The sequence below is a fragment of the Homalodisca vitripennis genome, chromosome 3, assembly GCF_021130785.1.
Source record: "Homalodisca vitripennis isolate AUS2020 chromosome 3, UT_GWSS_2.1, whole genome shotgun sequence".
NCBI classification, from domain to species: domain Eukaryota; kingdom Metazoa; phylum Arthropoda; class Insecta; order Hemiptera; family Cicadellidae; genus Homalodisca; species Homalodisca vitripennis.
The window spans coordinates 80338736-80354996 of NC_060209.1; the positions used below are offsets into that span (position 1 = coordinate 80338736).

General features: G+C 36.9%; 1 protein-coding gene across 4 annotated transcripts in view; it reads left to right on the top strand.

Annotated features, from left to right (window-relative positions):
• LOC124357106 (storkhead-box protein 1) overlaps positions 1 to 16261 on the top strand; it is a 249662-nt gene that overhangs the window by 196569 nt on the left and 36832 nt on the right. For all 4 annotated transcript variants that reach the window (XM_046808557.1, XM_046808558.1, XM_046808559.1 and 1 more), the window contains one exon: positions 3214 to 3409. In XM_046808557.1, coding sequence (XP_046664513.1) covers positions 3214 to 3409 — 196 coding nt within the window. The remainder of the gene's footprint in view (positions 1 to 3213; positions 3410 to 16261) is intronic.

The window sequence follows — 16261 nt, forward strand, 5'->3', positions numbered from 1 at the left end:
ATACTGGTACCTGGATATTTTGTTGAGACTATTTGTAGTTGGAAACATTTCTTCGTTGAATTGAAGCATATTTTTACACACATTATGTCATTACTCTGGGACAAACACTTGTGTGAATCATGAGACTCACATATTACCAAAATTTAGAAACATTAAAAAAATATTCCGTTTGGTTATAAAGGCTGATCTGCCTCTGTCTACTGGAATTGATGAATGTGAATCAAATGTGTATTCAGTACTGAGATCCTGAAATCTAATAAAAATCCAAAGAATGGGTTGCCGCAAAAGAGGATGCCCCAGAAAAATTGAGCAACTGTTTTATCCCTGAGGTAATTTATATTGTTTTGATTACCCAAGACGTTCTTGGATTCATGTTGTCAAAATTTTCTTTCTAAACTATTTTGAAATGAGGAATCGATTGCAAGTATATATTATCCCTTACTAGTAAACTAACTGAAAAAGGTGTTATTCCACAAGTGGCCTTCAAAAAGACCTTTTACATCAGTCTCGGATTACAACCAGTCAACCAATATCAGCAGTTGGCTCAACGCCAAATGGCAAAACAAAGCCCCTTGTTCTGTCCAGTATACGAGAGGGACGTGCTCCACAGTTTATCCACGTTCACGCACGTCCTGCAGGCTGGACGTGTCAATCTGGTCACGTGTGATCGTCACGTAACTCTTGATAGCCTCCCAGAAGCCCAAGAGGTAGTGGTTAGCGTGTCAACACTCTTGGGTGACGATTGTTTTACGCCATTTCATTATTTCACCCTCAGCATGACTAATTCTGCTTTACTGCTATGTCAGTTGTTCTCTTTCTCGTACAAAAATAGGTCTTGGGTGCATTTCCAGGAAAAGACAAGTTTAGGTGACTGCAGCGTAAGTTTAAATTATGGTCAGTATAAATTTTAATGGAATCTATATTTCTCCTCTTCTTCTACAAAAATTCCGTCTAGACATATCCGGCAGTCAGATTTTATTACTTTATACTGAATGATTTTAACGGGTTGTGTGTACGATATTAATTTTATATGCATCTCACCAATTTTGTAGCTATGATCACAGAACAACAAGAAACTGAGTAAAAAACTTTACGCCATTTCATAAGCTACAGTGTACACAAACAGTATTCACTCGGAAGCTGTAAGTATTCCGGAAAAACACAAGTGAAAGTTGTTTAAGATATGGTGATGACATAACAAAGGTGATGATTGATAAGAAGATAAATAATGACAAGCTACGTGGTTTTTTTTTTTTTGGGGGGGGGGGGAGGCACAGATTGCGGGAAAGCGTAGAGGTCCAGGGATAGTTCATAGTAGCAACCAAGGATGAATATCAGTCGTTTACGTTATTCGCCAAGATTTTGTATTATTTATTGTTTAACGTAGACAAATATTTGTAGGCAAAAGTTTTAAACAACTGACTTGAACTTGCACACCTTTTGATATCTCTTAAGGTTTAAAGAAGCACTCTTTCACAGGTTCGAGAAGGAATGCTATATCTCAATTATAGAGGGAAAACGGGTATGGGCTTTAGAATTAAAAATCCATTTACAACTGTTTTGTTTTGTTGTGTTGGCTACATTTTTATAACGACTTATATGCTTATAATTATTTAAATATGTAAAAGTTTAAAATGGAGTTTTCAATTTCGTAAAAGTGTTATTATTAGTCAAACCATCATAGGGCGTACACACCGTAAGTTTTGTATTAATTATAACTAACCTTCAAAATTAATACTGCGTCTTCAGTTTCATGTTTCGAGATGACAGCTACAGATAAGAAGAGATAATGTTTCCTGTTTACTTAAAAGAGTAACATTTCAAACGAGTGCCGTTACGATTAAGTCTCAAACTGGTCTCAACTGGTTTTCAAAGAGAAATTTCCACTAGAAACGAAATCCCAATGGAGACGTCCAGTTAAATTATGTTCTTTTTAGCAGCTTCCTGTACGCGCGGGTGTTCAGCCTTTATTCGCTACGTGGTGGCGATGTGTGAGGAACCTGTTTCGCCGAAAGAGCTGCTGTAACAATATATGTAATTTACGTTCACTTTAATGAGATATACTCGTATAGCAGGCAGTCAGAATCTGGTACCTACCTGTTATGGAGATGTCGGAAGGATTATGTAAACTGGAACCTTTTTTTATACTGTGTTTAATTAAGTCAAGAAAAGCAGGGCAGCTTTATCACAGCTAAATATTACTTGAATATTGTTTTGCCTCAGGATAATGTAAAGTATTAAACTTTAAACGTAACAGCGCCAACATATGAGAATGAAGTGTTGGTGGTACATTCAATTTTGGTTAGGTTTTTTTAACTCAGAGCCACAGCCCTGAACATACACTTTTTGAAGACAGAAATTTATAGAAGAATATTATATTACTTAAAAAAATGCATTTGTAAAAGGAATATTTGATAGTTCTGTAACTAGGTTAAAAAAATATGTTCGAGTTAAAAATGTGAATTTATTTTAACACGTTCATCAAATAAAGCGTCAGATAGACTTTTTTCATAATTTATAATTGAAGTAAATTATATTTCTGTAATGAAATATAATTTAACAAAATTCAATATTGCTCTTTTAATGTAATGTTACTTAAGGAAATTGTGTTTTATTAATACAAAACATCATTCCCTCTGGTCATCCACCATATGTGTATATATGCATATATGCTGTAAAATTCATATTCTTATCTTCAGCCTTTTTTGGGCCTGATTATTGTGACCCTTTTAAATGCCCATAACTGAGTGAAAATAAAAAAATACTGTTCTCTTTCCCTGTTTTAAAAAGGTATTTTAGAGTGCTGTGAAGGAAAACGCCTTTAAACATCGAAAATCAACTTAGTGGGAGATCGACTACACTACTTTAATAGAACAAAATTCTCTTTGGTATTAAAAAGATGATAACCAAAGAATAGATCATACCTATCTTGATTGTATAAAGCCATTTTCTATCTTTGGTTCTAGGTCTCCCTCTGGTTCAGTGAGTTGTGTGTATTGTGAAGATCGGAAACTTATATTACGTTCAGTTACTTATTTGGAAAATCTTTTCAAACCTTACTTATGAGCTCTATTTTTGGCTAGGATTTGGGTTACACTTATTTTGTTTTGGCGGTAAAATCACTATACTGTACCTGCATATTACGTATGCATTTGTAAATCTTTATTAGGACGACTGATGATTTTACTAATCTTGTTCATATCTGTGTTGCAGGGGTTTCTAGAAGCGAACCAGAAATGTTTCTGGAACCCGGGGTTGTTGGAGGCGGTACGAGTCCTGGAGTTCCAGGGGTACGTGGCTCCAGGTGTGTTGCTGGTGCGTGCGAACCCCTGTGCTTTGGAGGTGATCCGAGCCGCCTGGGCCAGGAACGTGCTGAAGGCCCCAGCCAACTATACCATCGCGTCTGTCGGTAAGTTCGTCACATCACGTAGAGCCCGCTGTTCTCTTATCAATAGTACCGATTGATCTATTAACTATTTAAGTGGACACTCGAGTTGGTATTTCTCCTACTTAATTATTCCGAACCAGTTCGGATCGTAATTTACGTTGACCTTTAACGATCTACGATAGCCATCGCCAGAGACAATAGCAGGCTGATAGTCCTTGGTCTGCGATCTGTACGGGAGGACGTAATTACAATGGAAATCGGCAATTAGTCAGTGGTTAAGGCGATAATTGCCGAGTGGGCGGGATAAACTAACAAGTCCTTGCGAATCCGAGATCTGCAGTCGCGGCTCCGACAGTTCTCACGGCCGCGGCTTCAGCGAGAAAGTGCCAACAATGGCCCGGGCCGGTGCCGAGCTCGGCGGAGTAGTAGTAGACCTCGGCCCGGTAAGGAAGAGGAGAAACGTCGCCCCGTATGTTCGGTGCCTCTTTATGGCGTACGGAAACTATTAAAAATCAGCTCTCAGCATACTAAACACCTAGGTGATAATACTATAATAGGTCAGGTGCTTGGGGATCGACTCAGGTCAATAGACTCAATGTTTCTGTGTACTATAGGTTGGATACTTTGTTACGGATAAAGTCCAATTACTATAATAAAAGCACTCAATTTGGAATATGCATAATTACTTCTCTATAGTATGTTGGATAGCAGGATTTTTATGGATAATGATGAGCCAATCTTAAAGTTAAATGCACACATTTTGTTATGATGGATAACAGAATCCCTATGGATTATGACTAGTAAATCATCAAAGTTCAAAACTCACATTTTTAAAATTGCGTATTTATTTTACTTTAACAGTAAAACACTACTTTTACTTTGCTTCAATAACAGCATTTTTATGCTTAATGGCTGCACTAACGTTAAAATTATAAACCCTAATTTATGAATCTAAATATTTACTTAGGTAGTTAACAAGATTGTATGGATAATGATTAACTAATTGCTAAAGTTAAGAGCATTCGTTTCGGAATTTGCATTCCATAATTTTAATTCAATTAGAATGAAAATTGTCTAACTAAACGATTAGAGTGAGGTTAAATTAATATAATAGGTGTGATGATGGGGATTGACGAGTACGGTATTTTTATCAAAGTTTGCGGTTTCACTTCTCGCCAGTGGCCTTATAATTTTGATGGGGAATGGGCCGATCATTTACATGAAATTAATTATGTGTAGAGTGAATGTGCACTGTGTAGTAGATATCTATCTAAGATCAATTAATCCCTAGAAAGGTTCATTAATTAATGGCTCGTGACCATAGGACGTTAATGACCTGCAGTTTAACTATGTTTCTAACCTACATAGTTATTAGTTTTTTAGTGGAACTCCATCAGGTTTCTAGTTAACAGACTGTACAATTATTAATGTATTACAAACACCATGGGGAATGCTATAGTTCGGTGTGTAATGTATAACTACCGTTTTTTTTAAAACAAAACGTACAAATCGTACGTCTTTGTGTTTTTCACATTACAAAGAATGCTGAATAATGCTAGATTTAGTACAGGCTACATTGAAAATTTCTAAGCTAAGAAAATGAACTTTATGTAGTTTTAAAGGGTGCTTTGCTTCATTATATACACACCGGTTTGTGAGTGATCATTACTTGCATTTAAATACAAATTTGAACTAAAATTACGCGATTCTCTTATATGATATTATTGAGCACTTCAAGTATTTACCTTCAGTAGTTAGGTTGTAGCTTATAAACAGTGTACTACCATCTTTTGTCTTTGATTATATATCAATCTAAGAAGATGCATCACGTAATGCTAAAACTAGTTGCAACTTGAAGCATTATGGTTGCGCGCTATCTTACTGTGAAAAATAATAATTATAAATATAATAGATAAAAGTATTAAAATCATAATAAATAAACTGTGACGATAGTAAAAACACGTAATATTTAAAATTTAATCCATAACAATTAATTAGGTCATTACTAGAAGACTATAATTTATTATAACTCTAAGCAAATTATCGAACAGAACTAGACTTGCGTCTCCATGCAATCCCTATATTGATGCAAAGTATACTCCCATTTAAAGTCATAGCTTGTATACACCCAATTTAGACTCTACACGTATTAATACTTTTTAAATCTTTAAATGTCTTGGAAATGAGTAATATTCAATCTCCAAGAGCTGATCTTTGTTTCGTACCTTTTTTAGACCTATACCATTTCCATCCCCAGACGAATGTGTTATAAATGTCATTAATATTGATATAGTTTATAATCGCAACGTAAATTTATTGCCTTAAACCATAAACGTTATAAATACCCATTTCACGGACATTGAAGGATTAACGGTTAGACTCGTATTACAGCCGTGCGGCGGACTGCCGTGAGCATCCATATTGTTACCAACGCATTCTTGTCATCCAGCGTTACAGTTATGGCTCAAGGTACAATGCCTAGTTTACAGAGTTTATAGCTTGTTCGACAGTCAGCGACCTGTGGAACTGATTGCCTGCCTCTATAACCAGTTTGAGTTACACTCCTAAACGTTAGGAGTGACTTCAATAGCCAATAAGTTACGGTATCGCAAATGTTGATTATACACTGGGCAGTTGGCACTGATTCATTGTAAAGTGTATATCACATTTTAGTGATATTACGTGGCTGATCAATGGTGTGTGAATTTCAAGTTTAGATCTTCTTTCTAGCGTATATTTAACTATTTAAAACGATATTTTATTGTACCTCAGTACAGCTCGTCACAGGATACCATCTAAATATTACACGATTGGCCGAGCTTTAGTGAAGTATTTTTGTTTATTGTCACATCTGACATTTCAAGAACTTCATTTTTTATAATTTATTAACATTTTAGTCAGAATCTTTTTAGAGTCCGAGGAAAATTTAAATTTAATTATAGCTCAAGCTTTATTATGTATAATGGCGGAGTGTAGAGTGGCAAAAATCACTTATTTGTTAAATGTTAATTGTGCTTATCATTAAAACATTCCGCAGGTATTTAAAATCTTTCTATGTTGAATTATGCACATATACGACCTAGTTTACAATAATAGCTTCCTTATCACAATTTAATAATTTGCATGCATCTTATTACTGTAAACTAATTCCAATTTAATTTGAAATTTTTTCGATTTCGTCTGTTAATATAGATACTGGTATGCTATTAATGCAAGAATGCGATCTTTACATCGGTCAGTAATTATTTTTCATGATCTTTCCATTTATTTCACCGATGTTAATTTAGGTGAATCGACTGTAACGACAATTACACAGTACGTATACATTCATACTGTCAATGTCGTAAAAGTAATTAAATATGAAAATATTACTTAGGAAATGGTTCACTTGATTACTTATTTTACTAATGGCAGGAGAACATTACTAAAATTTGTAGATTTTCGATAAACACGAAGATTTATGAATATATTTTAGAACAGACATACGTGTACTTATCTAATAGCTTTGTCTTATCCCATAAAGATTCCCAACAAAGACACTTGATGATTCTACGATTGTAATCAATTAAAATGAAATATTATTGTTTAGCCCAAATTTCCCCCAAATAAACACGTTTTCCGTTTCATTTTCAATTCACATTCGGGTACCGTACAGCGCTCAATAGCGAAGAGAAATCCTAACCACTTTACACAATTGGGCACTTACGATTGCAGTAAACATTTCACCATGCTAACTTTATCTGTCCGTGACATTGACTGAGTCGCAGTACCCTACCTGTATGCCATTAACCGTTCACCCCATAAACTACATCTTATATGGGGAGAGAGTAACACATAAATTACGTTACCCGCTAAACTAATAGTGGCTCCTCTATTCTGCGGAGGAAAGTCGAGATTACCCACGGCAAATGAGGAAGACGGTCCGCGGAATAAACTGAGGCTAAATGGGTAACAAATTGAACGTTTATATTCTTATAACAGAAGCCAGTCATAGGGGACGCTTTCACTTTCATGCAAACACTTCCGGAGCCGGCACACGCGGTATAATATAAAACGGCATAATTACGACTATGGGAAGCCGTTCTTTGTGGCAGTGGCCGCCAGATCCAAGAAAGCTGTCCAGGAAGAGCTCTTTGTTACATCTCGCAAGAGCGATGCAAACCGCAATGTAGAGTCGCCGCTCGTCGTGTGTGGGAGTGTGTGTTACGTAAGGTGCCTGCCTTACACTAATTGGTTCGTTGGAATAAGATAGATGGTTAGAAATTGTTCAATGTGCTTTAAATACGAGTAGTTGGTGAAAACTTCAGAGCAATCGTAAAGCGTGTGTTTTATTGTTTTTTTGTGTGAAATTGACCGTTGAAACTTTAAAAATCGTTTATGGTCGTCCGTGAAGATAAAAAAAACAGATAGTATAAGCATCCAACAATCCGTTGCATATTTGTGGCCGTCTATCTTGTTCAAATACATCAATTAGGCACCAGTGTTTAAATTTAAAGAATACTAGCATAGACGATCTAATTGAATTGTTTAGCTGAAAATCAGACCATTCGAAATTTTGGAATCGGTAACAATTGTTGACGAAATCCTTAAATACAGTAGTTGCTGTTTCTGTCAAACTAGTTTGGTTGTATGAAATTAACCATTGGAATGTTTAGTAACTGATTACAATCGTTGGTGAAAAACCTCAGGAAGAATACGCGATACGATGACTGCCTAACTGGTGGATGCAAAATCAAACTGTTGGAAATTTAACGAACTATTTACGATCGTTGATCAAATTTTAAGAAAAGTAATTAAAATGCATGCAAAATTCGTTTCATTGGGTAACATTCATTTTTGGAAAGTTCAGAATTTGCTCTTACGATAGTTATTGAAGACCAGATATAGCAATAAATAAGAAAAAGGCCGGAGGTTTACAAAAAAAGCCAACAAATACATTAACAAATATAACATTTCACTAAGTTCTATTTGCCAAGATTGGATGAAATATAGCTAAGAACATAGATAGACATATTACTGCTTTCAGACGATCGTGAATGAGAATACTTGAATTGTATTTGTTAAGACTGATTATACTTGTATTTCCTATTTCATGCTATTTAATTAATTTTTCAATTTTGGGATTGTTATGTGTTTTTACTAAGTTAGATTGTTTCGTAAAGTTTGATATAAAGATCCTAATCGATGGCTACTTTAAAACCATGTTAATAATAGTTTTTAATTCTTGAAAAATAAGTAATGAATGAGAGAAAACATACATAAAATACAACACCGTAACTCACACTAGTTATGAACTTATTTACAATAAAATATAAATAAGCACACAATAAGCAAAGTTAGATAGGACCATATGTTGTGTAAAGTTTTTGTGCATCACTAGATTTATCATAGAGTCTCGTGCAGCTTGTACAAGTTATTTCGGGCCACTACTCGCTTTAATAGACACTGTACACAACTCAGTTGAAGTTATGGTCTGTGGATGGACCACCGCTCAACACTAGTGCGGATGTGGGTAACACGTATCTGGGCTGTCTCTACAAGGAATGCATAATGTAGTAGGGGCATGTTTACTCTTTAAAGAGTTCGCAAACAGCTGTTTGAGGAGAGAAGCTCCAGGCAACCCACTCAGCCTTGTCCCAGATATGTCTGGGCATGCCGGCTCCGCGTTAGTGTCATGTTTGCATGACACAGTATGTCACATCCATTCCCAGCCTTGGGAAATCATCGTACGAGTAAATGTCACGAATGACGGAGAAACACGGGTTCTGACGGTTTCTGAGCAAATATAAATATGTATGTCGAACTTTCCCGCACATCGTGTACTGTGACTGTAGAGCACATTCGAACGAATAACCTATACAAGAATCACAGCATACTGTAGGATAAATGAAAAATGTGCTTAACAACCGTATTAGTATTAACAACAAAATGACCTCAAAAAAATGACACTTAGTTAAATTTATAAATAAGTTCTATCTAGCCCAATAAGCAAGAAAATTCAAATGCAACAACTTGATCCAATGTGGTTTGAAAGAAGCCTATAATTCGTCTGATACTATGAACACCCTCTGGAAATAATTATATTTTACAGCAGACAAAGTCGCTAAGCCCCTGGACATCCTGGCAAGTGGAACTTGGTAGATGTAGTCGGGGAATTATTAAAGCTTGACAACAAGATCCAACGAACAAGTGCCAGGGAAAATCCTGAAATCGACGGCAGACAGTTCGGCAGGTTATATGTTTGTGGAAAGAAAATATTCATTACATGCCAGAAAGTTTGCAGATTAGGAAGATTAAGCGATACGTGCAGAATGTGTTCAGAAAATCTCTGGAATAGAAGATTTGTCTAGTTCTATGTGTTAGAAAGACAAGATTCTCTCATTGGACTTCGGACTCCGCATAGGACTCGCATACTCCCAATATTTACCAGGTTAGTGGGCGATATAGCGCCCTAGGTGTATTAGAATCCCTAATGCCTCGAGCAGAACGTGTGAGAAATTCCAGGAGCTTCCTGTTCCTTGTGAGAAACTCTCTTGATGGAAAGACCATCTACAAAGTATGGCCATTTAGCGATGAGCAACATATTGTTTTCCAGGGAACTAATTACAGCCTCCAAGCATAATTTGGATAAGAGATTTATGTAAACACTAGATATCGCCAGCAAACAGCAGACCGAAAGATGTCGTCAGCAACCGAAAAAGAAAGTATCCACCATGTCGACCGCGAAGTTGGATTTTTCCAGTGGGCAGTCATAGAGGACTACAACCTTTTGTGGCTTATCCCAGATTTATAAGACCAGAGTCTATGTTGATTAAAAGACAGAATTGTAATGTTGCAAATAAAGTTGCACTCCCAGAATTTGACAAAGGAAGGTGAAGCGATCACTGAAGGCTATGTAAATAATATATTATGGTGGGAAAGCGACGACTCAGACTGACACTTCTGCAGTGTTTCCAAATAATACAATCTCGGTAAACGTCTTGTATTGTACTAATTAACAATGCTGTACACTAGCCAACACGTCATTGTGTTCAAATACGAGTATCATTGGTTAAAATGCTATTCGGAAGACCTTTCTCTGACCCTCCAAGATCTTTATCGTGTTTGAACAATTCCTCGTTGTGGACTCAGATGGATCAGCTTTATGAGGCGAAATTTATCATTTTGCACTACGAGAGTTTTATGATACGGACCAGAAAAACATTTTTTCGCAGAGTACAAGTGGAGAGTGTCTACTTTGAACCGTTACGTGTGTGCAATAACAATTTTAGAAAGATCATAGTGATTTTTAATTTGGTACATTCATTCCTCTAGGTTCACGGAAGAACTCTATTGATTTTGGAGTTAAAGTATAAAATGTCAGCAAAGTTGCCTTAATAGTCAGTTCGATGAATACTTTCGATACGTTATGTCGAATCGGTTTATCTCTGTATGCCTCAAGAACCGATCACAGGTAAGTGGTTAAATCCGAAAGAAAGTGAGTTGCACAGAAGAATCGTTCAGCTTATTAAGATCTGTTCTGTTGTATTGTAGCGGGATAATGCGAGTTGTTCCATATGCATCGAGTAAAAGTTGGGAGAGAGGACCTCTACCGGCTGTGGCACCTTCACTTCCACATCACCACCTCTACTTGAATACCAATTATTATTTGGCATGAGAGTGGAGCGGCTAGTGTACATTAGTGAGGCTATTGTTCACGAGTGCCACAGCTCCCACCATAAGGAGCGAATTGGCAGTTATGTAAAAGGCAGCTACCATGTACTTGCCATTCAAATTAATTCTATTTTACTTACATATCAGTGCGTAGAGAACATTATTTGCAGATCTAATAGACCTGCACCATTAACACCATGGTGAAGTCAAACAGATGCTTCTTGTTGGTTATCCAAATGGATTGACGGACAGAATAATTACGGAGCCCTAAATACATATTTGGGCGCCAAATAGCGTAGTCGAAGACGGTCGGCCTGATAGAATCTGCACCAACAATAGATTTAACAAGTTACGTCGTAAAGTTTTAGAACCCTTTGTTTTCAACAGAAGCATTATGTAGAGTGTGTAAAAGATGAAGACAAGCGTTTGGTGAAGTATGAGTTTGAACTTCCGGAATCTCCATATCAAAGAAAAAATCTCCATCCGACGGACAGACGTAAGACCTACCGCAACACTAGCGAGTCTGATTGATTAGTTAGTAACTTCGGTGGGACGTCTAGTTTGGATTTCATTTGTTCCATACCTTCCTGGAGTGATATACGCTGGCTCATAACTAGGATGTAAGTGGCATACTTTCAGCTGTTGTGATTGTTGAAGACAATTTTATTATATGTAGCTGTTATATTTTCTATTTGTTTTTGCATAACTTCCCGTTTGACCTGTATACTAGGAGTTACATCCTCCACGACTCAACCTTTACTATTTGTTGGTCAAAGGTGGCCAGATGTTGGAATTGCTCAGGCTATATAGTGGAATTAAAACGTGCTCTAGATGATTTGGGTAATCTTTTCAGTAATAGTGTACTCCATTCAGAGTGATAAATGTTGATTTTTTGTCCATTTCATGGACATTATTTTCTACATATGTCAGCCAAGCTGGGGTCCTCCCATTGAGGAGAGAATAATTCGGTTTTCAGTGTTCAGTTAGAGATTTGGATTCGGTGGGTTCTCTCATATTGATAGTACAACCCAGTTTTCATGGTTTTTGTGGTGGATATAATTTAGGCTTTTCAACGCTAGGTCGTGTCCCACTTAGTACAAAACAACCTAGTTTTTAAGTTTGAAGGGGTGCCCTTGTAAATTTGGTGTCGATTACGTTGTACCTTCTTCCATTGAGGACAGAATAGCCTGCTCTTCGTTGTTTCTCGTATTTAGCTAGTTTGGAAGTACCTGATCACTTTCTGTCACATGTCAGCAATCTCTAATTTTACGCTGTTACAACCGATATTGTAATTTTATTTTCAGAGATATTGCTCAAAAATTAGTATGAATTTACTCAAGATATTGATTTCTACCTAGTTTAACACACAAAAAACGCATTAAGTGAAGGATGGTGTGAAACAATATTCGTGCTTTATGTACTTGATGCGATAAATTTCGTCTAGACGTAGCTACCCTGAAGTACTGCTGGTGATGCTGTTTTTGTCAAGGATAAGGTCTGAAGCTCTATCCCGGAATCGTTTATCACATTAGTTCGAGCTGAGCTCAGAAGATTACTTGTTATCTTACGGAAATACCGCCTAAACCGGTTACCAGGGCACTTTAGAAAATAAGCGAGGCGCTAACCAATCAGCTACCTGGGTGGTATATGCAGATATTTTACTAGTAGACTGAAACAACACTCCACGCAAGGATTTAAAGAAAAAGTGGCTTTGTTGATGGTAATGTATAATTAATTTTATGGAGCTGAAAGTGCATAATATCTCCAGTAAATTATATTAATATAGTTATAATTTAAAATTTATGATACCGTACTCTCGAATCAACTAAATTTAGGTACATTTTAGACTTTGGTGGATGTAATCCACACGAAAAAGTCAAGTTCAGCTACAGTATACAATGTTGACCATCGCTCGATACGAAATACAATCCCTAATGATAGACAATACATTTTACTCCCAACTCGTGAATCGAAAACTAGTATTATAGCAAATATAGGATTTGCATCGTGTTGTGTATGAGGCAACAAGGAAAATTGCTTCGAATTAAATTTTTTTACATAGAGTTTTGGGAGATTTTAACGAAATGATACATAACAACACAATTAAAAACTGTTTTTAAATTAGTAATAATAAAATCGAAAATACTAAAAATCACCATACTCAGATATTTACTGCAATACAAAAATAATTGTTAAAAATGTTTAACTTTACGAATGTACAGGGCAATGTTCAATGTAATTTCAGAATGGCTGGCTCTTGACCTACGAAAGTATTTGATACAGAACAACGATCGTTTTGCTAGTTTATGTAACAATACCGAGGTGCCCGACTACCTGAGTCAGGAGATGCGTGATTTGCCAATGAGCGTCATAAATACTGTCCGTGCCAAAGAAAGGGTAGACATGCATCAAAGTGGCGTGGGTGGCGGAGCAGAGTGCCCATAGTGATGTGCTGTTCGTGTGTACCATAGCGACCTTTAGGGCTTAGCCAGCGAAAGTCCGATGGTATATGGACTGGGATGGGGCAGGGTCCCGCTGCCGGCGAAAGTCTAGCCTGCCCGATGTTTGTAATAACCCTTATTAACAACCTTGTTATCTCAGCTAATGGTGTTTTCATGTCTCATGGACGGCGATACTCCCTGTAAGCCCCGACTTATCCCAGGAAGTAACGAATGTATGGGAACCCAAGGTCGGCGGTCAGCGCGAGCGGATTGACCCTGAATTCGCTTCTGTTTTATGTCCTTTAATATCTTGGGAAGCGTGACTCACTAAATTTGGAAATAGAGTGGCACGTTCCCTCTATTGAATCAGTGGGGAAATCATTGATGTACAAATCCATTTTACTAGTATTTATCAATACATCACACAATTTTAAGTATTATAAACCCCAACACTCAACAGTGAAATATAATAACTTTTTAAGTAATTCACTAAATGTACAAAGCTCATAAATACGAGAATTTCCGACTGGTTTCCATTTTGTGGACATTGGCTTCACCTTGAACACTACGGTTTTAATATTTTGTATGGCCAGTATTTTAAGCTCTTTATTTTATACAATTTTATAAACATTTCATAATTTTTTTTAGATACAGATTAAAATATTGAGTAATGGTATAGTGGTGCGTTTTGAGCGTAACGTAATAATACCTTGGTAATGAAAATTACAGTAACGGATGTCGAACGGCGTAAAATTAGAGGTTTTCGAGACATGTGACAAAAAGTTGTCTAATACTCCCGCGTTGCTGACCACCAGAAACCATAAAAACAGGATTATTCTGTACTCGGTTGGGAGAAAGCCACCATGGCCGATCCCAAATGTCTAACTGATAACTGAAAACCCAGGTTATTCTGTCCTCTATGGGAGGAACCCTACCGTAGCTAATCCCAAATATCTAACTGAAAACAGAAAAATCGGGTTTTCTGTCCTCTATGGGAGGAACCCTAGCGTGGCCAATCCCAAATATCTAACTGAAAACCCGGGTTTTCTGTCCTCTATGGGAGGAACACCAGCGTGGCCAATCCCAAATATCTAACTGAAAACTGAAAACCCGGGTTTTCTGTCCTGTATGGGAGGAACCCCAGCGTGGCTAATCCCAAATATCTAACTGAAAACCCGGGTTTTCTGTCCTCTATGGGAGGAACACCAGCGTGGCCAATCCCAAATATCTAACTGAAAACTGAAAACCCGGGTTTTCTGTCCTGTATGGGAGGAACCCCAGCGTGGCCGATCCCAAAGGCGGGTCCGTGATACACCGAGCGGGACGATAGCCGACAAGCGGCGCGTGTGTGATAATAACCGGCCTGCGCGGCAATTTGCAACGTTTCGCCAATTATTCAGATCACTTTCTCAGGTACAAAGCTCTGCCCGCTGGCGGCACTGAGCGTCTCGACTTCTCGCAATTTGCTCATTATCGGTATGGCTTACAAGATACGCTCCGTGCCGCCTATTCTTCTCCTGGAGTTCTATCCGTAGGATGGAGTTTTCTAGAGATAGATATCCATAAATAAATACCCCAGTGAAAATAAATCAGAACAAGAAATATAGACTCGTTATTTTCAACCGTAAGTGATTCCTCCTTCCAAGCCTCTGGGGTCGTATACGCCACTTTTTTCTTCTCTTAGGACAATAATATGAGAAATTACACTTAGTCCTAAAAGGACCTGCGCTGCTTCGGAAGTGACAGGATATTCTGGATGGGTAAGGTTAGGGCTAGGGGTCACCTCGTGTCTAGGTCCATGTGGGGATTAATCTCAGTCATATCTCCTTAGAAGAAGGGGATCCCAGCTCTGTACCAGCCTCTCCAGTCAAAGGGGACAGGGGTAGCACACCCTTATGTGTAGGGTAATACCTAAACACCTAGGGAGCCCTAACAATCATCCCCTGTATTAGACTAGATCTACCCTTACACCCCAATGTCTCGATATTTGTAAGGAAGAAAATCTATTCCTATAACTCAATATTCCTATGAGTGCTGTTCCTATGAACATCTGTATTAAGTTTGCAGTTTCTAAAGTGATTGGTTAAACATTTTGCCTTTTAATCTATTTATTCTATCCACAAATTAATGCCTTTCATTTATAAAATAAACACATCATTTGTTATACACAACTCTTTCTACAAATAACAGCCTTATCAATTCTAAATTTGTTCTGTGTAACCGTAAACAAATGAACCGATGTGGTTTATGGGATGGTTCCCGTGGAATGTTAAACTTACAATTTTACGTAAAAATATCTATTTAATTCCATAAATAAAAACGATCATAGTAACCATTTAATTCAATTCATACCATTAGTAGGTCGTTAAATTTAGAATAAGACTTTCATTTGAATACCTCTTAAGAACCTTAATATTATCAACGTGAAAATAACGAGATAAAATAGATAAAAAAGTACTACTTTTTTAACTTCGGTCGAAATGAAGATTTGAAATTGATTTTTATTCTCATTTAAATTCCTTTTGATTTTATAAAATTTTTATCGTTTAGGAAACTAAACCGTTGTAAAGACATAAAATCTCTAAAAAGTTCTCGTTTAAAGAGATTTTAAGATTTACTAAACCCCATGGTAGTATATATATATATATATATATATATATATATATATATATATATATATATATATATATATATACAGGGTGATTCATGAAGTTCTCCCCCCACTTCTACAGCACATTGTACTAGTAAAAATAATGAAAAAATGTTATATAAACATAGG